The 24,671-nt window shown below is 38.1% G+C and overlaps 4 protein-coding genes across 4 annotated transcripts; all 4 read right to left on the reverse strand.

The window, feature by feature from the left end:
• Positions 1 to 20: 20 nt before the first annotated feature.
• On the reverse strand, positions 21 to 5,415 carry LOC146164802 (uncharacterized). The gene is made up of 5 exons (XM_083381309.1): positions 5,282 to 5,415; positions 3,850 to 5,069; positions 3,288 to 3,434; positions 832 to 2,802; positions 21 to 489 (listed from the first exon to the last, which is right to left on the reverse strand). The coding sequence occupies exons 2-5, from the start codon at positions 4,084 to 4,086 to the stop codon at positions 370 to 372; spliced, it is 2,475 nt and encodes an 824-aa protein (XP_083237435.1). The 5' UTR covers positions 4,087 to 5,069; positions 5,282 to 5,415; the 3' UTR covers positions 21 to 369.
• Positions 5,416 to 6,051: 636 nt separating this feature from the next.
• Positions 6,052 to 9,927, reverse strand: LOC146164803 (uncharacterized). Its single transcript, XM_083381310.1, has 3 exons — positions 9,689 to 9,927; positions 7,769 to 7,915; positions 6,052 to 6,618 (listed from the first exon to the last, which is right to left on the reverse strand). The coding sequence occupies exons 1-3, from the start codon at positions 9,923 to 9,925 to the stop codon at positions 6,052 to 6,054; spliced, it is 951 nt and encodes a 316-aa protein (XP_083237436.1). The 5' UTR covers positions 9,926 to 9,927.
• A 796-nt stretch (positions 9,928 to 10,723) lies between these two features.
• On the reverse strand, positions 10,724 to 17,268 carry LOC146164804 (uncharacterized). Its single transcript, XM_083381311.1, has 4 exons — positions 17,072 to 17,268; positions 13,640 to 16,861; positions 11,205 to 13,405; positions 10,724 to 10,860 (listed from the first exon to the last, which is right to left on the reverse strand). The coding sequence occupies exons 3-4, from the start codon at positions 11,613 to 11,615 to the stop codon at positions 10,780 to 10,782; spliced, it is 492 nt and encodes a 163-aa protein (XP_083237437.1). The 5' UTR covers positions 11,616 to 13,405; positions 13,640 to 16,861; positions 17,072 to 17,268; the 3' UTR covers positions 10,724 to 10,779.
• An 801-nt stretch (positions 17,269 to 18,069) lies between these two features.
• Positions 18,070 to 22,047, reverse strand: LOC146164805 (uncharacterized). Its single transcript, XM_083382294.1, has 5 exons — positions 21,897 to 22,047; positions 21,727 to 21,831; positions 20,571 to 20,676; positions 20,130 to 20,257; positions 18,070 to 19,144 (listed from the first exon to the last, which is right to left on the reverse strand). Exons 1-5 carry the CDS (start codon positions 22,014 to 22,016, stop codon positions 19,001 to 19,003), a joined length of 603 nt encoding a protein of 200 aa, XP_083238420.1. The 5' UTR covers positions 22,017 to 22,047; the 3' UTR covers positions 18,070 to 19,000.
• Between the last annotated feature and the right edge of the window lie 2,624 nt (positions 22,048 to 24,671).

Genomic DNA, 24,671 nt, shown 5'->3' on the forward strand with positions numbered 1-24,671 from the left:
ATAGTTCGTAGAAAGCAGTTGTGGTGTGTTGTGCTTGAACATGGGACGTTTTTCAATCGACTTTCTAAAATGGGCCTTAACACAATGCTATCTAACTCAACGGCACCTTCATTTACATCAAACTGTTCGAAGATAAAAATTGACAAACCGTAATCTGATAGGGCGGTAAAATTTCACGATTTTAACCACCAAATTATTTGCGTTAACGTATTACAATAATCATTGGCAACGATACTAAAAAATTAAAATAAAAACTCGGACGATTTTTTAGGAGCACCGCACGTAAAGACATTGCGCAAGCAACTTGATCAGGAATATGAAGGTGAATCAAACAACAGAAGCAGCATGGCAGTAAAGTGGCGTGATCTTTCAAAGCTTTGCAGTTTTTCTCATCAGCTGTTCGAGGCCTACTGAATGCGAGCCTTTTTTTTGTATCGGGCTTATTTGGATCGGTTTCGACCGTTTAGCTTTTCTTCTGATCTGGACATTCTGAAAAACATCACAAATTTTAAAATTACCAAAAAGACAAACTTTTTTTTAGAATTATAGTTTTTTTTGCATGGGGTTTCTGTTTTTTATTAAATGGTGGTTGGTCAATTGTTTCACAATTGATATATACGCAAAATAGTATCTCAACTAACATGCTTGATACGTAACAAGACTTAAAGTGTGTTTTGATCAAATGCCAGTCAGTTTACCCCACGAAGGCCCAAATCTATAAACAAAAACAAAACGTGACTTAAGGGCACTTAGTTTAAGTAGTCTTATACCTGTAGGTCAATTTAAAAGCACTCAACTTAGGCCATAAATCACCACAACACAGACACTCACCCCGAGAACGTGGATCTTGTTCGACTGAAACAGAGCTTCTCGCAGGAACGTCTTATACTGGTACTTGGTGAAGTGGCCAGTGTGCCGCTTTATGTCCAAAGCCAAATTTTCGAAGGCTGTCAGCTGATGAAGCATGGTAATCGGGCACATCTGTAAGCGTCTCGATTCGATCTTGGTGACGTATTGATACAGCTGCTCATCTTTGGCTAGAAAATTCACTGACAGCTTCTCGTCGAATTCGTCTCGCACTTGCTTGCACAGCTCCTCGCGCGTAGGAAGTTTGGCGGGATCCACAGGTGCATTTTCCCGCTGATGCTCGTAAGGCAGCGGTAGGTCTTCGTTAAACCTAGGGCGCTTACTTAAACCGTAAAGGGTTTGCTTCTTGTTGCTTTTTCCTAAAGTACGCTTCATTTTTGGAAGTTTTTCGGTGGATGTAGTTGCATTACTGGAGGAGTTTGGTCGACTTTTCTGCGTACCACGAGTTTGTCCCGTTTTTGGACGCAAACCCACGACTTTCTTGGACTCCGATTCAACGTTTTTTGCTTTAGGCGGATTTGTAGAGGGCTTTAGTTTGGATTTAACACGAGCACTATGATTACCAGTTTTCTTGCTCTTAACCGATTTTTTCTTGCATTGACCTTTTGAATCCAATGGTCTACAAACAGAAGTATTTAGACTACCAGTTGTCTTAGTTTTAGCCGTTTTTTTCTTGCCTTGACCGCCAGTTCCCAATGAGCTGCCAACAGAACGCCAACAGATCGAAGTGACAGTTTTTTTGGTCCTGAACCTCTTTTTCTCGCGGTGTTTGTCAGAGCCCAATGGGCTATCAACAGAAGTATCTCGCCTAACCGTTGTTTTGCCTTTAACAACCGTTTTCTTGCATTGATTGCCAGAATCCAAAGGACTATCAACAGAAGTACTCTGACTACCAGTGTTTTTGCTTTTAACAGCTTTTTTCTTGCATGTACCATCAGAATACAACGGGCTACTACGGTTGACGGCAGGCGTTTTACTTGGACTCAACAAGTGGTTAAAGCTGTACGGGTTATCCTCTGTCGATGCTGCGCTCATTCTTGTGACGTCAGGTGGCAGTTGAAGCATACTTTCGACCGCTTTGAAGTGCTCAGGTTCGGTCAAGTCGACCACAGAGTCCGCCCTTGGGCTAAAAGGGAGAGGCACGACGTTCGCTCTGGCCACAGTAGGCGAAAGAAAGGGACTGATGTAGCTTTTGACCTTGGAGACTGGGTTTAACTGAGAAAGAGGGATAAAGTCGCTAGGAGCAGCATTATTCTGTTCAGAAGAAGTTGAGTCGGAGTCTTCGGAGCTGGTCGTAGACTCTGACGATTCAGATGAATCTGAGTCGGTTGATTCTTCTGCGTTGTAGCTCTGGACTTGGGCGACCGGCGACAAAACTGTGACGTTGATTTTGGGCGATTTCGTTGTAGAAACTGGAGACGGGCGTATCGCGTTTGCGGGAAAACGGTCGCGTTTCACAGGTGAAAAAGGCGAGATATCCGCTTCACCGCGGTAGACTCTTTCGGCCCGAGGAGAAACCGTTTGTCTCCCTTTCGTTTCCGAGTTCTGCGATCCATCAGCTGACGACCTAGTGTTTTTGCGCGGGTGAACGCTGCTGGCGCGCGGCGACACGGTGTTGCTAGGATTGGTAACGGAGGCAGCAGTCTCGGGTGTTTGATCTGCGCTGGAAACTTCACTCTGCACGGAAACACCAGCTGGCGAAGGGAGCTTATTTAAGTTTCCATTCGTATGAGGAGAAGCTTGGGATACGCCGTCGTTGGCACTCGTCGCTGTACGATTTGGAGATGATTTGTCCGTGACAGTTGGAAGCAAGGTAGGGACGGTTGCTGCGCGTGTAGGTTGCGGGGTTGAGGTTGTAGGTAAAGCGGTGGCAGTTTGGGATGCTTCAGGATCGAGGTTTCGCGATCGGAAGAGGTTTTGGATCATGGAGATGCGCTGCACGGAGAAATAGTGTTGGTAAATTGCTGGTTTGTCAACGTTTCGCTTATATGGCTACTTGCTGAGACAAAGTTAAGACCCTATAGCGTATACACTATGTTAAAGTTCTCGTTTTTTAAGCCTTGCCTCTCAAGTAATTGATTCAAAAAAATGGCAGGAGAGTTTTTTTTGGAAGAGTAAAACGTTTCAGCTTCCAAATTAGCTTGATATTTAAACAACTATTTTTTTATCTGTTTTTGAAATAAATAGTTCTAAAGACCTAAACTCGCAGTAAAGTTCTTCCAACTTTTTAGTGATAGGTGACTTGCCAGGCAAATGCGGAACAGATGTAACAAACAAGTTGACCTATTTAGGGTTGCTATTACATTAAAATTTACTAGTGTAAAATATCAAATTCCAACTATAACAAAAAACATTTTGATTAGGCCTTCCACCCAACCCTCCCTGTTGCTCACAAAGTACAACCAAGAGTCCATCCTTACGTTTGTTACTTGATCGGAAAAATAGTGCTGCGTATAACGCTTGGAGTCGTCTGAAACTAGTTTCGCCTTCTTAAGTCCTTCCACGTGAACATCATCGTTTGCATAGTAATGAATTTCGCCGGTGGGAGCATGAACCGTGATGGTGACCTACAAAATATACAACACTGCTAAGCGGGGTGGTTACTGGTTATATACATTACAACTGCAATTCAGGGAAGGGATTTTTTTGTCGGCAAAGACACGCTATGGCCAGGTGGTGCAAAATGTGGAAGGTTCACCTTTGACACGTTAACAAAAGGTTTAATATACCTTCTAAAGTAAACAACGAAAGGACTTGTTTGTAAATGGCTGGTAAAACATTTTTCTAGAGTTTAACAAAATACCACTAAAAACGACTTTTTCAATTAATCGTCAAAAGCAACGCCATATATACCTCACAGCACATGACAAGACTATTGGCTCAATTACAAGTTAATGCTATTCTTATCCGTCTAAATAAACGATAATTTTGCCTGAAATCGATGATGATGCCCTAAACATTTTCAACTTAACTCTTACTCACCACAGAGCCCGTGGCAACCTCCAATTCATAGGCTTTCGACATTAGAGTCCGCTTACGGGTGGAAAATGCCCGCTCCCAATCGGATATCGACGTTAGGGTATGTAGGGGCCTAACGTTCTTCTTTCGCGGGCGCCCAGTGGGTCTTGGCGTTGTGTCAACGGGCGTCGCGGCTTGGTCGCTAGACTCAGTTCGCTGAAAGAGCCGAGGGGCGACCATTGCGGTTTTCCTGGCAACCATCGTCTATCACCAGCTCTTAAACCAGTTGATAATGTCAGCACCACCGTTTAAACCGTTACACCGGTGTTATCATCAGAGCTTAAATCAGCACATCAGTGTCAGCATCAGCACACCAGTGTTAGTACCAAAAACACCAGCTTGTGAACCAAAACACCACTTGAACCGGGACACTATGTGTAGCACCAGCGGTTAAACCGGAACACCAGTGTCAGCACCAGAAATAACAGCGTTTGAACCAATTAACCAGCTCTTGAACCGGCACACAAGTGGATGGATCAGACGCGAGTGTCGGCACCAGAACGTTAGTGTTTGAACAAGCACACAAGTGGTTGGAACAGGGCTGACCAGAGCTTGAATCAGCTCAGCAGTACTTGTACAAGCTCATAAATCAGTACACCAGTTTCAGCACCAGTAGATTAGAGTTCGAACCAAAACATTACTGTCGGTATGAGCAACCGAACGCCAGTAATGGAACTAGTTTTGTAATTGCTGTCAAACCTACGTGCCTGAACAAAAAACAAATAACTTTTAGCTTGTAGAAAGGTACTTAGCAGTTGTGGTGTGTTGTGCTTGAAAATGGGACGTTTTTCAGTCGCCTTGTTCCCAAAATTGGCTTTAACACAATGCTATATCACTCAACAGCACCTTCATTTGCAACAAACTGTTCGCAGACAAAACGCAATCAGATTAAAGGCGGTAAGATTTCACGAGTTAAATCACCAAAGTTATTTACGTTAACGTATTACAATAATCAATGGCATCGTTACTAAAAAAATAAAAAAAACACTCGCACGTAAAAACATTGCGCAAGGAACTTGATAAGGGCAACTGAAAGGTCAATTAAACAACGGAAGCAGCATGACAGTAAAGTGGTGTGGTCTTCCAAAGCTTTGGAGTTTCTCTCATCAGTTGTTAGAGGCCCACCTAATGTGAGACCATCTTACCGATTTTGACCGATCAGATTTTCGCTTAATCAGCAATTTCTGAAAAACAATAAAACTTAAGGTTTAAAAATTACAAAAAAAAAAAAACTTTAAAATGAGAACCATTGTTTGTTTGATGTAAGTTTTAAGCATCGGGTTTCTATTTTTTTGCCCAAAGGCCAAAATCTAGTTAATTTAACAAATAAAACCTGACTGAAGGGAACTTAGTTCAACGCAGTCTTTTACCTGTAAGTCAATTTCACATCACTCACCCCAACAACGTCAACCACGTTTGACTTTAACAGGGCGTCTCGCAGGAACGTCTTGTACGCGTTTATGCTTAAGTGGCCAGTGTGCCGCTTTATGTTCAGAGACAAATTTCGAAAGGATTTCACCTGATAAAGCATGTTAATTGGACACATTGGTATGCGCATTGACTCAAGTTTGGTTACGTATCGATGCAGCTGAACATCCTGGGCCAGAAAAGGCTCCGACAGTTTCTCGTCGAATTTGTCTCGAACCTGCTTGCACAGCTCCTCGCGCGTAAAACAATCGGCCGTATTCGGAGGCACGTTTTCCCGCTGATGATCAGAAAGATTTTCCCCGTAAGACAGTTGGCGGTCTTGGTAGCCAATTTGCTTTCTAAAGTCATATAGGGGTTCTTCCTTGTTACTTTTGCCGAAAGATTGTTTGATGAAAGTCGAGCGTTTCGCGTTCTCGGCGAGCGAGTCTCTTTTCGGTTGGGGCGACTTTGGCAAACTCGCGGCTCGTCTTCGATCGTCGTCGCAAGTTTTTTCTTTAGTTCGTTTCGCACGTTTCGTTCGACTCTCAGTCAACCCCGAGGCCGATTTCATTTTCCTTTTAGGAACTTTTTTGGGAGATGTTGTTGAAATACTAGAGGAGTTTGGTCGTTTCCGTATTATAGTGCTTTTTACTCGCATATCGCGGGTAACACGAGTATGACTCGTCTTTGGACGTGAATCCACGACTGTCTTGGCTTCCGATTGAACGTTTATCGCTTTAAGCGGATCTGTAGAAAACTTTAGTTTTGATTTAACAGAAGTATCTGCACTGCCAATTTTTTTGCTCTTAACAGCCTTTTCTTAAATTGATTGTCAGAATCCAATGGGCTATCAACAGAAGAACTCTGACTACCACTGTTTTTAGTCTTAACCGATTTTTTGCCCTTAACAGCGTTTTTCTTGCATCGATCTTGAGAATCCGATGATCCTTTAATTGAAATATCTCGACTTACAGTGTTTTGGCTTTTACCAATATTTTTCTTGTACTGATTGTCAGAACCCAATGGACTATCAACAGAAGTAGCTCGACTAACAGTGGTTTTGCTCTTAAGAACTGTTTCCTTGAATTGATCGTCAGAACCCAATGGACCATCACCAAAAGTACTCTGACTACCAGTGTTTTTGCTTTTAAAAGCTTTTTTCTTGCATTGACCGTCAGAATGCAATGAGCTATTACGGTTGGCACGAGGAGTTTTAAATGGACTCAACAAGTGATTAAAGCTGTACGGGTTATCCTCTGTCGATGCTGCGCTTATTCTCGTGACGTCAGGCGGCGATTGGAATAGGTTCTGGATCATGGAGATGCGCTGCACGGAGAAATCGTAAAAATAGTGGGTGTTAACGTTTCGCTTATATGGCTACTTGCTGGGGCAAAGTTAATACCCTACAGCAGGGATGGCCGACCCGCGGCCAGCCTGAAGTTTAAGTGCGGCCCACCCCTTATTCTTACTTTCAGTAGCCTTTATTCACAACAAATTGTTTCGCCCAGTGGCTCCCAAACTTTTTTACCTCGCAGAACACTAAAAAAAACTTCAATAGTCCGCAGCACACTTTCAACGGAACAACAACAAAGTAATTTTACAATTGCTCTTAACACACGACAAATATATGTAAATATTTCAATATTATAAATTTGTAATGGATTGTGCGTACTTTATTCTGAAATGCTTATGTGTATGCCTATTGGTCATACAAATATCTTGTTTTTCCAAAATTACAAAAAAAGGCGCGTGTGAACGCTGTGCGGCACCCTTGACAAATCTCCCGAAGCACACTAGTATGCCGTGGCGATGTTTTATGACGTCACAAACTATTCTCGGCGTTTCTATTCGTTGCTTTTCTAGTAATTTACACGGTTTAACGTACAGAAAAAAGACCAGGTGAGTTTTTGAAAGAGTAAAATTTACCATCCAAATTTCGCTTGATATTTAAACAACAATTTTTTATCTTTTTTGAAATAAATAGTTAGACCTAAACTCACAGTAAAATTCTTCCTACATTTTAGTAAAGGTTTGTCAGGCAATGCGGAACGTATGTAACGAATAACTTATGTTATAATTTTCGGCGTTGCTTTCCCAGAAATTGACACCTTTTACCGCACAGAAAAACCATTGCCCATTTGCGTATTTATTGGAAGAGTAAAACGTTTTAACGTCCAAATTCGCTTGATATTTAAAAATCATTTATTTTTTTAGCTTTCTTTGAAATAAATAGTTAGATCTAAACGCACAGTACAATTAATTTTTTCATTTTAGTGTTAAGTGGCTTGCAAGTTTGCAGGCAATGCGGAACGTATGTAAAGAATAAATTGATCTATAATGTAGGAGTGTTATTGAATTAAAATTTACGAGTGGAAAATATCAACACCTGGCTAAACCAAAAAAAATGTCTATAAGGCTTCCCAGTCAATCCTCCCTGTCGCTCAGAAAGGACAACAATCACAGAATCCATCCTTACGTTTGTTACTTGGTCGGCAAAGTAGTGTTGCGTATAACGCTTGGAGTCGTCTGAAACTAATTTCGCTTTCTTAAGTCCTTCCACCCGAACATCATCGTTCGCATAGTAATGAATTTCGCCGGTGGGAGCATGAACGGTGATGGTGACCTACAAAATATACAACACTGCTAAGCGGGGTGGTTACTGGATATATACATTACAAATGAAACTATGAGAAGATTGTTTTTTTTAGGCAAAAACTCAGTATGGCCAGGTGGTAGAATATGCGGAAGGGACATCTTTTACACGTTAACAAAAGTTTAATACACCATCCAAAGTAAACAACTAAGGGACGGCTTGTTTGTAAATATTTCAAAAGCATTTTTTTAAAGGTTTAAAAGAATACCAGCTGAAAATCGATTGTGAATTTAGTTTTCGCTTTATTGCGAAAAGCAACGCTATATAATGCCTTACAGCACATGACAACAATGATTTTGCCTGAAAGCGATTGTAATGCCCTAAACCAGCCACATGTGGGTAATTTCAGGATAGCAGGTGGGTAATCAGCTGAACCAGAATATTTAGAATTATGGTTGTAACAAACAATGTCACAGCTGTAAGTTGCTTTATTACTTACACTTTTTTTGATCTTTTGAGCCTTTTTAAAACAAGCACAAGAATATTTTATCATTTTTACAATTGTTTTGTCATAGCGATAATTATTTTTTGTGGCCGGTTTACGCAGTTTATTTTATGTGGCGTAATAGTAAGATTTTTCTTGTATCGCTAAGCTAACGGCTAGCCTAGTTATTTTTTCATTGTCAGTTTTCTGTTAGTATTTATTTTTTAAGGTATTCTTAGTGGAGTTGTTTGGAGTAGTTTACAGTAGCTATAAGTGTGCATTTAGAGCTAGTGTTGAGACGAGCGAGCTATAATTTGTTAAATAACACTGTTTTATATTTTAAGTATTGTAAAATAGCAAAATGAATAAAACTAGATTTTGGGTAATTTGATCTGGACCGAAATGGGTAATAAGGGAAAAAAGGTAAAGAACCCCTGCCCTAAACCAAGGGTCGGCAACCTTTGGTATGCAGTGTGCCAGTTTATAAATAATGACAAAATGTCAACAACTCGCGTGCCAAACATTTTTCTATGTTAGGTTTTGCACTGGCAAACAGGACTCCGGAGTCTGTGAAAAACAACCCGAGTCCGACTCCGGCCAAACGTGCAATTTTATGGAGTCCCGCCGGCTCAGACAGCCTGTCCTTCATCGATTTACGCAACTAAAATAAAATGGATATTCAGCAATCCACTCATTATAAAAAATATGCCACAATATCCCATTCCACCTTAACAATTGCAGTTTGCTGCCTTTTCAGTTTCAAAATTTGGCACTGCGCATGCATACACGTCGGACTTGGGTAGTTTTACCAGATCTTACGAACTGTCAGGAACACAATACTGCGTCCTGTCCGCTATTTCGGAATATATTTCGACGCTTTTCAGCCGTTACTTAGAAGTATTAACTATCAGTTTCGCATTAAGCTTGGTTTCTTAGTCGCACAGAAACCACCGTGCTTATTTTTAATTAAGAATGCCCTGCTTTAACGCAGTAAACATCAAACCAATTTGCCCTGTGACGTAATACGAACGGTCGTAAACAACAAGTTGAACTATCACAAAAAATAATGTTAAATACAAATAGTTAATACACTGATTTGTGACACGAACTGGAAATGTGTACAACCATTTAGTTAGCGCTAGTGTTAGTGATGTAATAATAATGTTAATGATGGGCTAGTGATGCAATGGTTGCACTTTCTTACTGTGATATAACGTGCGCGTTAAATCATTTGGCGTGCACTGAAAAACCATCTCGCGTGTCACTTTTTGTGGTTGCCAACCCCTGCGTTAAACATTGTACGCTTAACTGTTACTCACCACAGAGCCTGTGGCAACTTCCAGTTCGTAGGCTTTCGACATCAGGGTTCGCTTACGGGTGGAAAACGCCCGTTCCCAATCGGACATCGACGTTAGGGTATGCAGGGGCCTTACGTTCTTCTTTCGTGGACGCCCAGTGGGTCTTGGCATTGTGTCAACGGGTGTCGAGGCTTGGTCGCTGGGCTCAGGTCTTTGAAAGAGCCGTGGGGCGACCATTGCGGTTTTCCTGGCAACCATCGTCAGTCACCAGCGCTTGAACCAGGACAATAGTGTTTAAATCAGGTAATAGTGTCAGTACCAGTGTGTAAACCAGCATACCGGTGTTATCATCAGCGCTTGAATCAGCATACGAATGTAACTCCAGTACGCCAGAGATTGCACGAGCAGCTAAACCAGAACACCAGTGTCAGCACCAAAAACGTTAGCGTTTGAACCAGTTATTTTACACTGGAACCGACGCACCAGTGGTTGGAACAGAGCAAGAGTGTGAGCACAAAAAGTAGACCAGTGCTTGAATCAGCTCAGCAGTACTCATAAGCCAGTACACCAGTTTCAGCACCAGTAGATCAGCGTTTGAACCACAACATTAGTGTCGGCATCAGCAACCGAACGCCAGTTACCAAAACAAATTTTGTTATTACTGCTACACCTACATGCCTGAACAAAAAGCAAAAGAACATAGTTTGTAGAAAGCAGTTGTGGTGTGCTGTGCTTGAACATGGGACGTTTTTTAATCAACTTGTTTCTAAAATTGGCCTTAACACAATGCTATCTAACTCAACGGCACCTTCATTTACAGCAAACTGTTCGAAGATAAAAATTGACAAACCGTAATCTGATAGGGCGGTAAAATTTCACGATTTTAACCACCAAACTATTTACGTTAACGTATTACAATAATCATTGGCAACGTTACTAAAAAATTAAAAAAATAAACACTCGCACGATTTTTTTTGAGCTCCGCAGGTAAAGACATTGCGCAAGGAACTTGATCAGGAATATGAAGGTGAATCAAACAACAGAAGCAGCATGGCAGTAAAGTGGCGTGATCTTTCAAAGCTTTGCAGTTTTTCTCATCAGCTGTTCGAGGCCTACTGAATGCGAGCCTTTTTCTGTATCGGGCTTATCCGGATCGGTTTCGACCGTTTAGCTTTTCTTCTGATCTGGACATTCTGAAAAACATCACAAATTTTAAAATTACCAAAAAGACAAACTTATTTTTAGAATTATAGTTTTTTTTTGCATGGGGTTTCTGTTTTTTATTAAATGGTGGTTGGCCAATTGTTTCACAATTGATATATAACGCAAAACAGTATCTCAACTAACATGCTTGATACGTAACAAGACTTAAAGTGTGTTTTGATCAAATGCCAGTCAGTTTACCCCATGAAGGCCCAAATCTATAAACAAAAACAAAACATGACTTAAGGGCACTTAGTTTAAGTAGTCTTATACCTGTAGGTCAATTTAAAAGCGCTCAACTTAGGCCATAAATCACCACAACACAGACACTCACCCCGAGAACGTGGATCTTGTTCGACTGAAACAGAGCTTCTCGCAGGAACGTCTTATACTGGTACTTGGTGAAGTGGCCAGTGTGCCGCTTTATGTCCAAAGCCAAATTTTCGAAGGCTGTCAGCTGATGAAGCATGGTAATCGGGCACATCTGTAAGCGTCTCGATTCGATCTTGGTGACGTATTGATACAGCTGCTCATCTTTGGCTAGAAAATTCTCTGACAGCTTCTCGTCGAATTCGTCTCGCACTTGCTTGCACAGCTCCTCGCGCGTAGGAAGTTTGGCGGGATCCAGAGGTGCATTTTCCCGCTGATGCTCGTAAGGCAGCGGTAGGTCTTCGTTAAACCTAGGGCGCTTACTTAAACCGTAAAGGATTTGCTTCTTGTTGCTTTTTCCTAAAGTACGTTTCATTTTTGGAAGTTTTTCGGTGGATGTAGTTGCATTACTGGAGGAGTTTGGTCGACTTTTCTGCGTACCACGAGTTTGTCCCGTTTTTGGACGCAAACCCGCGACTTTCTTGGACTCCGATTCCACGTTTTTTGCTTTAGGCGGATTTGTAGAGGGCTTTAGTTTGGATTTAACACGAGCACTATGATTACCAGTTTTCTTGCTCTTCACCGATTTTTTCTTGCATTGACCTTTTGAATCCAATGGTCTACTAACAGAAGTATTTAGACTACCAGTTGTCTTAGTTTTAGCCGTTTTTTTCTTGCCTTGACCGCCAGTTCCCAATGAGCTGCCAGCAGAACGCCAACAGAACGCCAACAGATCGAAGTGACAATTTTTTTGGTCCTGAAACTCTTTTTCTCGCGGTGTTTGTCAGAGCCCAATGGGCTATCAACAGCTTGTGGGCGGAAAATGCCCGCTCCCACTCGGATATCGACGTTAGGGTATGCAGGGGCCTTACGTTCTTCTTTCGCGGACGCCCAGTGGGTCTTGGCGTTGTGTCAACGAGTGTCGCGGCTTGGCCGCTGGGCTCAGGATGCTGGAAGAGCCGAGGGGCGACCATTGCGGTTTTCCTGGCAACCATTGTCAATCACCAGCGCTTAAACTAGGACACTTGTGTATAAGGTAATGGTGTCAACACCTGAGTGTAAACCAATACACCGGTCTTATCATCAGCGCTTGAATTAGAACAATATTTGTAGCACCAGTACGCAAGTGTCAGTATTAAAAACACCAGCGTTTGAACCAAAACAGCACTACTTAAACGGGCACACTATTTGTAGTACCAGTACGCCAGGGATAGCATGAGCGGTTAAACCAGAACACCAGTGTCAGCATCAGAATATAAGCGTTTGAACCAGTTATCCAGCCCTTGAACCAACACACCAGTGGTTGAAATAAAACATGAGTGTGAGAACCAGAACATTAGAGTTTGAACCAGTTATTCAGCACTTGAACCAACACACCAGTGGTTGAAATAAAACATGAGTGTGAGAACCAGAACATTAGAGTTTGAACCAGTTATTCAGCACTTGAACCGGCACACCAGTGGTAGGAACAGGGCAAGAGTGTGAGTACAAGTAGACCAGTGCTTGAGTCACCTTACTAGTACTTGCACTAGCTCATAAGTCAGTACGGCAGTTTTATCACCAGTAGATCAGCGTTCAAACCACAACATTAGTGGCATCAGCAACCGAATGCCAGTTACAAGAATGAATTGTGTTATTGCTGCTACAGCTACGTGCCTGAACAAAAAGCAAAGAATTATAAGTTTTTAGAAAGGTGCTTAGGACTTGCGGTATGTTGTGCTTGAACATGGAACGCATTTTGAACACTTATTTCATTGCACTATATTTTTAAATTGTACTATGTTTCACTGCGACCTTCTGCTGCATAACGCTTTTAACAAGTTAAAGGCACTCTTGTAGGCAGATATATTAAAGAGATTTTCTAATGGTCACCAAAAGATTTCACTGATGTGAAAAGAACAGTTTTTTTCAAAAGAAAAAAGGTCACTAAAAAAACTTTTTTACCTGACAGAAATCACAGCATACAGAACTAGCAACACATTTGAATAGAGAAAAAAAACGGTGACAGTGAACACAAAACCACAGTGAACATAATAGAAGAAAGATAACAAAGTTTTAAACACAAAAAAGATGGACAATGAAACTGTTATGGTGAAACTACTTTGATGTGGTAAGTATGTTTTGTTGTACCACAGGGCTTCTCTTTTGAATTGACATCCTCCTATCCTAAAAACAAATAAAAAAATTCTAAACCTCATACTGAAAATGTAAAAAAGCAAGGAAATATCACTGCCTTAGCAGATATCCAATAAAATAAATGTTAATTACATAATTGCAATAAACTAATAAATAGTATCGATTTTACAGGTGTGAAATTGACGAATGAACTGATGCTTGGCAAACTGACAACGTGGTTACCAAATAAAATATATTTCCTACAAAAAGCTAAACAAAATATACCCGTGATATCGAAATGATTTTAGATGTTGAAAGGGCTTCGGCAACTAAGCGAGCCCTTTGCGTGTTGTTCCAGGTGCCAGTACGGTTGCAAATGTCACTCCAAACCACAGACATACATTTCATATTGTTAAGAAAGTCAATCAGTCCAATTGTTTTTTTGCTCCATTTGGCAACATTTTTTTGAAGCTGCATGTCAAACTTAAGCCAGGCTGGTGAAAGTTTACTTTCAATCTCTTTCTTCCAATTTTGCATGACTTTATTTGGAATAGAGAGCTTGGGAAGAGGTTTTTGCCAGAACTTAAGTGCTTTCTTTTGCTTGGAGTTTTTTACTGCTGGTGCAGGAATGGTTGTAAAATCCTTCACAGTATTACATTTTGACTTGCTCGCTGAAGATTTAACACACTTTTGTTGCTTTTTTTCGGATGTCAATTTTGTTTTTTCTTTCACATGTGTAGAACAACTGATTTTATCTTCAGCAATGTACTGTTTGCTTTTAATACCACTTATGTCAGTTTTGTTCGTTAACAAAGTCTTCGCAGAGGTATTTTTCATTTTCAGTTGATCAAACAGTGAAATATTATTTTGTGGCTTTAGATATTCCCAGTCATAAGGAACAAAACAATTGTCAGGTAAAGTGTTGCTTGGGGTGGATTGTTCAGTGGTCTCTTTGAAAGATTCCAGTGTGTTGCAACAAAACAGATTTAACAAGTTGCTGGAATCACATAGTGATTGCAAAGAGGTTGGCATACAATCAATAGAGGTATCTTTCATAGAAACAAGTGAGTTAAGACCAAACGTAGTTGAGAGGCTGCTTGGGATAGAGGGTAACTTCATAGAGTTTTCTATGCATTTTAGAGGAAATTCTTTAATTGGATCAAGTTTGTTATGACCAAATGGACATGGCAAAAGCTTGGCTTTGGCAACAGATGGTAATATAAAAGGTTTTTCCTTAGAAATTTGTTCTTTCATTTGAATATGACTTGCTGGCTGTTGTAACTGATAATCCATGGCTTCTGTAGCAATAGTGCTATTAGGATTTTTTGGTGTGATTAAAGCACTATTTTTTGGTGGGCATGTAACCATTTTTGAAGAACTATTTTTGATTTGGATTGTTGCATCATTTATTTCTTTTGGCAACAATACCCTTTTTACTAATTGTTCCAAACCTTTTTTTGAAGTGCCTGCATGTAAATCTGTAGTACTTGAATTTGTTTTAAGTTGTGTAGTACTGGGTTTTGCTGGTAAACTGCCTACAGTTAAATAAGTCATACCAACATTATTGATCTGTTTACACGATTGGATTTTACCAGATGAGTGTACAACTCTACTTTCACTTTCAGGGGTTGAGTCAAGTGTAGTTTTAGAAGTTGAAGAAGAACTATGTAGGCCTACAGTGTTTTGTTTAGTTTCCAGTGGATTAGTATCACGTATGGGCTTCTCTGTTGAGAGCTTTCGCTTTCTGTTAATTTTCTGGCAATTGTCTTCCTTATTTTGAAGTGCACTCTTAAGAGGGCAATCAGTATTACCAGATTTGTGTAACTGTTTACACAAAGTTGTATTTTGTTTGCTTGTAATTTGGCTGTTTTCAAAAGATAAGTTGCGTGTAATTTTAGAATCTGATGTGGTGACATGCAAGTCTTCAGTTTTTTCTTTATTTTTTTGTTGTACAGCATTAGCCGTTACCGGTAAATCAGATTGCTTGACAACATTGTCATTCTCCTGGGAGGGTTTCTGTTTTCTGTGGTTCTGGCAATCTTTTTCCCCTTGTTCATTGGTACTCTTATAATCAACTGACACCATTGTACAAGTAGTTTTTAGGTTTTTTGATGAAAGTCTATTGGTTGCTTTGCAAGACTGTGTACTCTCATGGTCATTTTCAGGGGATGCCTCTGGTGAAAGTTTGGAAGTTGGGGCAATGACATCTAAGCCTCCAGAAGTTTGTTTCACTATTAGCTGTGCAGTATTTTGATAAGGTAGTGAAACCAGTTGTTTGGAATTATTGCAAACCTCTGTCAGGGGTTTACTTGTCATCATTACCTCTTGGGAATTGCCGGCCTTTTTGGGGGCTACACTTTTAACAATAGAGTCAGTTGTAGCAATGACATTCATCTGTCGGGAAAAAATAGGGCATGTCGTTGAGTGCGGGGAGCTATTTTCCAAAGATATACTAGGTGTACTGTGAGATGTGGGTTTGGTAGTATGTAAGTTTTTAGTATTCTGTTCTGAGATTGGTTGCGCAGCATTAGACACAACTTGCAAATGCTGATGTTTGGCAACGTTGCCTATCTCTGTGGAAGGCTTTCTTTTTCTGCTCACATTTCGGCAATTTTCAGGAACAACAAGTAAGTCAGACATCCATGTAATATTTGGTGGTTTGGAGAAAATAGGATTGGTTTCTCGACAAGAGTTTGTAGTGCTGTTGCTATTTACTGAGGATAATGGCTTGTTGTTTGAAGTTAAGAGAATAACACCTGAACCTTTATCATTTTGTTTTGTTTGAGGTGTTTTGGTATTTGGCTTGATTGTTAAATTTTGTTGTTTGCTCTTAGCACTTCCAGTTTTTGCAGGTAGTTTCTCTACTGTGTTTACTATGAGGATGTTTTCTTTACCTTTTTGAACTGAACTCTGAACAGATAAATCAGTTGTACCAGCAACAGAAAACTTTTGGTTATCTTCTTTTGTGTTTCTGTTGTCCGTTACTACCACACCAGTAATATGAGATGAGGTTTGTGTCTTACTTACGGAACAATCAGCACTGTGTTGCTTCAAAGTTTCTCCCTGCAATTTTTCTGGAATGGTTTTATTCAATTTTGAAACAGTTTGGTCTTCTAAACACGTTTTTGGCTCTAGGACAGATGGTTCACTGCTTTGCATTATGAAATTGGAAGTTATAGTTGAATCTTTAGCAGATGTCGAAGACAAATGTTTCAACACCTTTTCCAACTTTCCATTACTTTTACGATGGTGATTCTTGAGAAGTGGGATTATCCTTGGACGAGTAGAATCTGTGGTTTCAAAAATATTGACTGGATTTTCATTGACAACTGTGCCTTGTTCCAGCAAGCACTTTGACGATTTTACCAAATCTGGAGCAAAGCAATGCCTGCTGTATTGGTAGGAATCATTTGAAATTAAGGGGGTTTGTTTCACTTGTTCAAGGATGCTGCAGTCCGTAGAATAATAGGATATATCACCAGATTGAGATTTTATACTGATGAATACCTTGTAAACAGAGTAAATTAAAAAGTAATATTAGATAAGTAATGATATAAGCCTAAAATATCTAACTATATTTAATTTTAATTGACTGTAAAGCTATATAAATCTATTTAGTTAAGTGACAAAACTTATTTCAGTTATTCAATTTAAAACATTAATGTTAGAACTGCTATACAAATGCCAAAAAAATGGGTGCTTTTAAAAACTACTCACTGAAGCTCCACTGTTAATTTCAAGTTCAAATGCTTTGTGAATGAGCTCCTTTTTCTTCAATTCAAAGTCCTTTATTTCTTTCAGTTCACTGCCATCGAAACTTGGTAAATTTGATTTTGGGCCTGGCCGTCTTTCAGAATAATGACATGCTGAGTCATCACTTTGCATGTCTTAATGCTGACAGGTAAACCAGTATAAAACCCTATGTATGTTTTTGCTGCGTTACGCAACAGTCCTAAATGGAGCTTACCTGAAAAAAGTAAACAACAACAATTATAAAATATTATTGTATATGGTTGCAATAGAATTTGGAATAATCAAAGTAAACTTTTGGAGGGAGGTGATGTTATGTAAATGTATATATTTTAGAAAAAAACTTCATAAAGTAAGCTGTAAATTTAGTCATATATATATACATCATATGTCCACCAGATCCGTTAGAAATTAGTGCATTTCTAAGCAAAAAGGTCTATGGCAATTAGTGCATCCAAAGGATCAAAAAGTCCGACTTTTAGACTTTGAGGTCTCGGACAATGCACGTATTTGACTTAACATTGTGCTTCAAAAGATTAAGTTTAATAATACTTGACCTACCTAAACCCAAACGTGAACAAGCACCCTAACCCAAATAATGTGCATTGAATTAATAATTACATAAACCCTTTAGGTTCCAATACCTCAATTTGTGACGTAACAATCCTATGGTACCACAGACGAGAAACTATCTTATGCCCACCCGAGTTTGGGCTTTTTCACCAGCATTCAAATATATAATTATTACATTAACGCACATTATTTGAGTTAGGGTTCGGGTTAGCGTTTGGGTTAGGGTGGGTCAAATGATATTAATGCTATCTCACACTTTTTGTAATCTTTTGTGAATGTTCAGCGAATATTTTCAATTTATCAACACCGGGAGTTTACCTAAAGGTCCAAATTAGTGCATTGCCAAGACCTCAAGGTCTAAACGTCTAGACTTTTCTGCCATTGGATGCCCTAATTGTCGTAGGCCTTTTTGCTTAGAAATGCACTAATTTCTAACGGAGCGGGTGATACGTCATATTATTTTTTTCATCTTGAATCAACAAGACTTAGTGTGGAAAAATAAAAATACTATAAAAACACGAGCACATTTGGAAATAAAAAAATATGTAAGCTTAGATATATATATAATAATTGCTAGTTTTGATTTCGGCTAAAATAAATATATATATACTTGAGATTTCTTATTAAAACTATTTGCATAATATGCATAAAATAGAAGGCATCAAATTCAAGAACACTTGGAACACAATAAAAAAATGCATAATTTGTTAAAAAGCCTAATGAATCTAATGATATACAAACATTTATGGCCAAAGGAATATGAACGGCAACTAGAAAGGCACAGGCTTAACAGTGATAATATTCATGAAAACAAGTTACAAAAAAAAAGCTTTAATGCAAATTAAATAGCAAAAAACAACACATTTAATAACAAACACTTTATTCAATCAACAATGACACTTTAATTGGTCTAAGTTTGCAATCATTAACACAGTTGTATTTTATTTTACAAAAAAATACATTTACTTGGTCTGCATTATGCAATCATACATAAATCAGTTTTCTGCCTTTGTAGAACTTTGCCAAAATATTTCTACGCTTGTGGCCAATCATATACTGGCAACATTTTTATAATAGTTTTACACAAAGAATTATTTTTTGTAAATACCAAAAAAAAATTGTGGCCGTTGATAAAAGATTCATTTTTTTATTTGCATACGTTTCGGCAAGTGCTTATGTCATCTTCAGTGCGGTAAAATTTTATTTTGCCGAAAACATATGCACATAAAAGAATGACTCTTTTATCATTTATTTGGGCCACTCTTTTTCTACTGAAGATTATGAACAGAACCATGTTTAGTGTTCCGAAACAAAATAAAGTCATTAAACTTCTTGTGGAGGGAAATCAAGCATGTCTAGTGGAATGATGCTGAAACGGAGGATGGGTGCAAACTCACGGAATGGTATTTTTTTAGCGAACTCAACGAAATGCTCCTCATCAACATGGCCATCATTTTCAACATCAGCCTAAATTGAAAGAAACAAAACATTTTTAGGCAAACCTAGAAAGAGCAAGCATTGTAAAGAATCTTACAGGGCAACTTTAAAACAGCCATATCAAATACTTTTTATTTAATACAAAACATAGTTGAAAATGCAACTTCAAAGTACTGTCCAAGCCAATGCCCGCAACCTTTTTTCCATTTGCGGCACACAAACAGAGCTAAAACAATTCGGTGGCACACAAACAAAACATATGTCGGTGGACAACAGACAACTTCAGAAAATATCCTAGGCAGCCAAGGGAAAATGTTTATAATGATAACAGCCAAAGGTGCCCAAAATTTTATGTTATATATTCGTTTATATCAAGATTTGTCGGTTTTTGCAGACTTATTTTGCAGAAATTTCCGATGTCGATCAAAATTCCGAAGTCCTGAAAATTGTACCCCCTTGCTGCTTACAGAACAGAGGAATTTTAATAGCATTCAAAAATTGAAACCTGACATTGGTGCTTTGTGTTTTTTTCTTTTTTGCCTAATTTATTTTGTAACAGCTGCCAAGACTAACTACACAATAAAAAAATACCAATAATATATTTACAATATTTCATGGGATTGGAGCATATGGTTAATCTCCCTTTCTACTTTAATGAAAAGTTTAAAAACAAATGTTGTATGGTTATACTAATGGTAGTTCCTGGTAAATGAGTCAGTAAGAAATTACTTTGTGATATTTGACTTCAGGCGATAGAAGGTTTTAGGTTTAAAAAAAGCCAAAAAAATGTTTTAAATATTATAGAGAATTCAAAAAATTCACCCGGACTATTGTATAAGGCCAAAATACCTACCTTAATGAAATAAACATTTTTCACGTTAAATCGACTAATTATTAAAAATAACCCTTAAAAGCGCAAGTAACACACCTTCGGGAATGCCGCACACCTGGGGTTGTATTGCCACATTATGGTGTGAAGCAATTAAATAAAATTTCAATTTCCTTTTGTTATTACCTGAGTTATTAGATTGTCAGCCATTCTCTGAAGTTCTTCTTGTTCTATGCCTTGATAAACATGCTTTAATACTCTCTGCAATATTTCACTTGTCACTGGTTGTCCATTGTTAAGGAGGCCATAGGCAACTTAAATTGAAAAGAAAGATTTATTTACACAAGTGGTCACACCTTTTATTCTTAACCCAGTTTTTAATTGAATGTGTATGTAAAAAAGAGTTTTAAAATTATTAGTATTCTTGATTCTCAACAACTGTTCTCCTCAATATATCAATCATTTTTTAACTTAATAATCTTCATTTAAAAATACACTCATCTTAAACAGAATATTTCACTAAAAAAGCAAGCCTTTATATTTAACCATTGACATAATTTAAGGTTATCAAGTACTCTTGGTGGTATAACAAGTAATGGTGCCACATTTTAAAAATAAAAGTTTTACCTTTTAGTTTGACAGTTGGCTCTGTGTTTTGAAACCAGAAACAAACTTTCAGATATACTTGGAATGTGAGCTGTCCATTTTTGTTCCAAGGCAGTTGCCTTAAAATCTAAAACACAGCAATATCCGTTAAGTAACCAATAACATATATAAATCACTCACGTATGTACAATTAGGCGCAACAATCGGCAGTAAAACGTTAAATTATATTAGTTCCAATTACCCAAAATAAACGGCACAAGGACTCGATATTCTACTTTGAACATTCTTAGTTGTAAACAGTTTGCATGAGCTAGGTCAGGGGTCGGGAACCTTTTTAGCTATTAGAGCCATAAAAGTCAAGTATTCTTGGTTGTACTTCCACGAGAGCCATATAATACTTTTTAACATCTACTTATAAGTTGGCAAAAATAATAAATTGAGCAGGGCCGTTTTTATACTAATCTAAAGGACATAACATAATATGCACCAAAAATGAATAAGCTAAGTTTGCACAATGTTGATTACAGAGTTCTGTTGAAAGAATAGGGCCTTTTGGATATAAAGAGATTCGCACGAAGCACCGAACATTTGCTACTATGTGTGTTAAAAAATGAAATAGAAAGTTAGGGAAGCCGCCATGGCTTCGTGCAATTTCATACAGATTATGTCGAGAAACGACAGCTTGGATTTATCTGCAAGCAAGATTTCTTCATGCAAAGAGCCATATGTTGTCACAGAAAAAGCCATAGGTTCCTGACCCCTGAGCTAGGTGTTCTGCATTTTTGTTTGCTCAAAAAAACGTCTGTCATTATTGGTAAGTTTACCATTTTAAATAGTTGAACAATTTATGCTGATTTAAAAAATTAGCTTTGACTAGGACTACGACTTGACTTGCAATAACTAAAAGACTCGATTTGCTCATTTTCGAAAATAACTTGACGCAAGTTACTTTGCTAACTATTCAACAGAGATATGGGTAATTTAAAAATGACTTATTTTACAGTAGATATGTTGACATCTGGAAACTTTAAGAACAGAACAACGGTATAAATTAATTTATAGCAGTGCAGTATTTAGAATGTAATGTTATTACAGCCGCATAAATTCTAGCAGTAATGTTACAGCAGATGCATAATTTTAGGCAGCTTACACATAAAGTTAACAATCTAGCCTATACCTGTTGTACAAATTTGTCTTCTGATTGCCAAATGGAACTTTGTTGAGTTAGGATTCCTTTTTTGTTGGCTCCTAGTAGTGTAAACCTTCTCCAACATCTGAGAACCTACATACAATGAATTAAATGAAACTGGATTTATAAAAGCTATAATACAAGCATGAATAACTTACATCAGAAAATGGTACGTCGCAAACTTCAGCATGTCGAAATATCCACTGGGGGTTTGTTGGTTTTAAGTTCTTAATTTGCTGACCACTTTCAACAACAAAGTTACTGCTGTAAGCCCCCATCGCCAGGCTTACATATCTATTTACACGAACTGGCAACTGCAACACAACTGATTTTATGCTACTGTTACAAATACCATGTCGGCATTCCATAATTTTTGGCCGTCAAAGATTCACGATAAAAAAATTTGGGGGTGAAATTCTACGCAAAAATAGGACAATATATATGCCAAAAACGACAATTATTTGTGGTAAATTTACTAGGTCAGCGATATCATAACGTCACTGGCATGATTTTAGGCAAGCATTCCAAGCCAAAGACCTCTGGCGAGAAGGCAGTGGAATTCATAATCAAAGAGCACACAAGTGTTTTCTTGCCCCTCACCAAACTTCAGGAAAAGTTTTAATAAACTAAACAGAACATTAGCGCATACTGAAAAAGGTTAAAATGCAACCAGGTTTATTTTTGCATCACACTCTTAAGCAACGCAACATCAACAAAATCGCAACAATTTTCATATGTAAGAGGGGTTATTTGAAAGCTATAAAGGCCTAAATACTTTTACATCTATGCATTCCAAAATTCCTCAAGTGCACTTGTTTATAGGTGTTCAGCCATGCATGACGTTTCGCACGTGGATTGGTGCAAATTCAAAATAAGAGATAACTTCAACGAAAACATAAACATCACCATTTGCTAATTCAAACCATATATTTTCGTTACGCCTAATCAGAAAATTGCATTTATAGATTTTTTTAACCGGTAGAATAAAAAACTATTTCCCGGTGTCTTTAAAGCAGGTGTTAATTGGTCAGAGTTCAACCAACGCCTATCTATATATCTAAGCTTATGCTGTTTGGTAAGTAGCCTACACTTGAAACAAAAATGCGAAGATAATGTTTTTGAATTTGCAATGCTAGATCCTATTGGGTCCTTGCGATCTGTTTGTTTTGACAAATAAACTGCCAACACGATGAAATTTCCGAAGTAAAAAAAGTTTTCCTACAATTTTAATCGTTCTGCCGATCCCAGTTACTTTGGCGCTAAAAGCAGCAAATAATATTCGGACAAAATAAAACCCTGTCAAAACAATGTTATATTTAAGCTCGTATGCTGTAAGTTTATATGAGCGTGTTACATTTTGGGTGACGTATATTCCACTCTATTTACTGGGGAACGTTTGAAAGAATTAAAATTTATTATTGTTTGGTAATTGTAGTTTTCCAACCGAAATCTGATTTATATGCATTACAATATAGGACCGTAAATCTAAAACATATATTTTTATTCTAGTTTGTACAAATAAAAAATGCTAAAGCATTCAGCAAGTAATAGGCTAAGTAACACTTCGATCATTTTATTTCGCATTATTTTTCACACATCATTTCGACAGAGTTTGGTATTTGTTTAGGGACAAGTAATGCGTAGCCATAACCCGACTGCAGCCGACTTGTTGGGCACCCCGACTATCGTAAACGTCTGTGTCGGGAATTCTGGCATACACCAGCGGCCGGATCTCTTGAATATATAAAAGGAAGTTTTTCTTAGTTCCTAAAATATATCAATTAGGTTGTGCGTTGTCACTTTTTATTTTTAAACGTTGCGTATTATTTTTTGTCATTTTACTTTACGTCTTGTTGGTCGTGTGTGTCATTCCCTGACGAAGGCTTACTAAATAGTTAGCCGAAACGCGGATAAACAAATAAATACCAGTAGAAATTATCTTTGGTAAAAGTAGTGTACTTCAAAATCACAAAAAACGTAAAATTATTGTGCTTACCTTTTTGCCAATCCGCGACCTTGTACATCAAAAATCTCAAGCGGGAGTATTCGCACTAACCGTGCAATAAAATCATTTTCGTACTGCAATGATTTCCTCTGAACATAACGTGTATTTATCAATAAGCAATATCAGGAAATGTTGAAAAAATAGCATTTACCAAAACCCTATTGTTGTGTTTCCTGTGTGACGTAATAGAGTAATTTACTAACAGGTAAAATTGCTAGAAAACATTGCATGTCGTTAAATACAAGTAGTTTGGAATCCTTTTATGATGACTGCAGATTGTTGGCTTATTTTTAACTTTAATTCAACAAGTTTATCGAAAGCAATATTGGTTTAACTCTGATTTTTTTAACTATCAAGTTAAGAAGTAAAAAAAATACTAAAGCCATATTCTGAAGCAAAATATTTTATTTGAAAAAAAAGGTGTGAGGTATAGCCGGTAATGTCGTTTTTATCAAATGTTATTATGATTTTAGTAATTTTGTTGAAATTTCTTTGAAAGAAATATAAAGTGTTCTTATTTAAAGAGCGTTGTTAAACAAGGTTTTGTCGTATTTATCTATCACATTCAAGTGTATAAGTTAAGTCAGTGGTCTTCAGCCTGTGGGGCGCGACCCCAACTGAGGTCGCCTCAAATTTTGTTTGACATCGCCATAACTCGCCATTCTTCTGCTGTTTTAGTAAGATTTATGTATTTCGTTCGTACAATGACGTCATACTTATAATTTTCTACATAAAATTGATGTTTTAAGCTTTTAAGAGCTGCTAGATCATCCAACGTGACATTTGTTATTAAACCTCGGCAACGTGTTTTGAAGATATAAGAATTAGGCTTTAAATATTATATCTAATTATGACAGCGGATGCAGCAAAACGCATTTCGTTTACTCGTTTAAGGTAAAATATCCAAAGGGTTCATTGAAAGCCATCG

The sequence above is a fragment of the Ascidiella aspersa genome, chromosome 2 (genome assembly GCF_963924565.1).
Source record: "Ascidiella aspersa chromosome 2, kaAscAspe10.2, whole genome shotgun sequence".
Taxonomy (NCBI): domain Eukaryota; kingdom Metazoa; phylum Chordata; class Ascidiacea; order Phlebobranchia; family Ascidiidae; genus Ascidiella; species Ascidiella aspersa.

Bases quoted from the DNA above. Each gene is read 5' to 3' on its own strand.
- LOC146164802 (XM_083381309.1), bottom strand. From the start codon at position 4,086: ATGGTTGCCAGGAAAACCGCAATGGTCGCCCCTCGGCTCTTTCAGCGA. The intron at 3,435-3,849 runs GTGAGTAAGAGT...TATATTTTGTAG, and splicing joins AGGTTGCCACGGGCTCTGTG to GTCACCATCACGGTTCATGC. The intron at 2,803-3,287 runs GTAAGGATGGAC...TTCTCCGTGCAG, and splicing joins TTTCCGATCAAGTAACAAAC to CGCATCTCCATGATCCAAAA.
- LOC146164803 (XM_083381310.1), bottom strand. From the start codon at position 9,925: ATGGTTGCCAGGAAAACCGCAATGGTCGCCCCACGGCTCTTTCAAAGA. The intron at 7,916-9,688 runs GTGAGTAACAGT...TATATTTTGTAG, and splicing joins AAGTTGCCACAGGCTCTGTG to GTCACCATCACCGTTCATGC. The intron at 6,619-7,768 runs GTAAGGATGGAT...TTCTCCGTGCAG, and splicing joins TTGCCGACCAAGTAACAAAC to CGCATCTCCATGATCCAGAA.
- LOC146164804 (XM_083381311.1), bottom strand. From the start codon at position 11,615: ATGAAACGTACTTTAGGAAAAAGCAACAAGAAGCAAATCCTTTACGGT. The intron at 10,861-11,204 runs GTGAGTGTCTGT...GATGTTTTTCAG, and splicing joins ACAAGATCCACGTTCTCGGG to AATGTCCAGATCAGAAGAAA.
- LOC146164805 (XM_083382294.1), bottom strand. From the start codon at position 22,016: ATGGGGGCTTACAGCAGTAACTTTGTTGTTGAAAGTGGTCAGCAAATT. The intron at 21,832-21,896 runs GTAAGTTATTCA...CATTGTATGTAG, and splicing joins GCGACGTACCATTTTCTGAT to GTTCTCAGATGTTGGAGAAG. The intron at 19,145-20,129 runs GTAATAACAAAA...CTTTCAATTTAG, and splicing joins CTGACAATCTAATAACTCAG to GCTGATGTTGAAAATGATGG.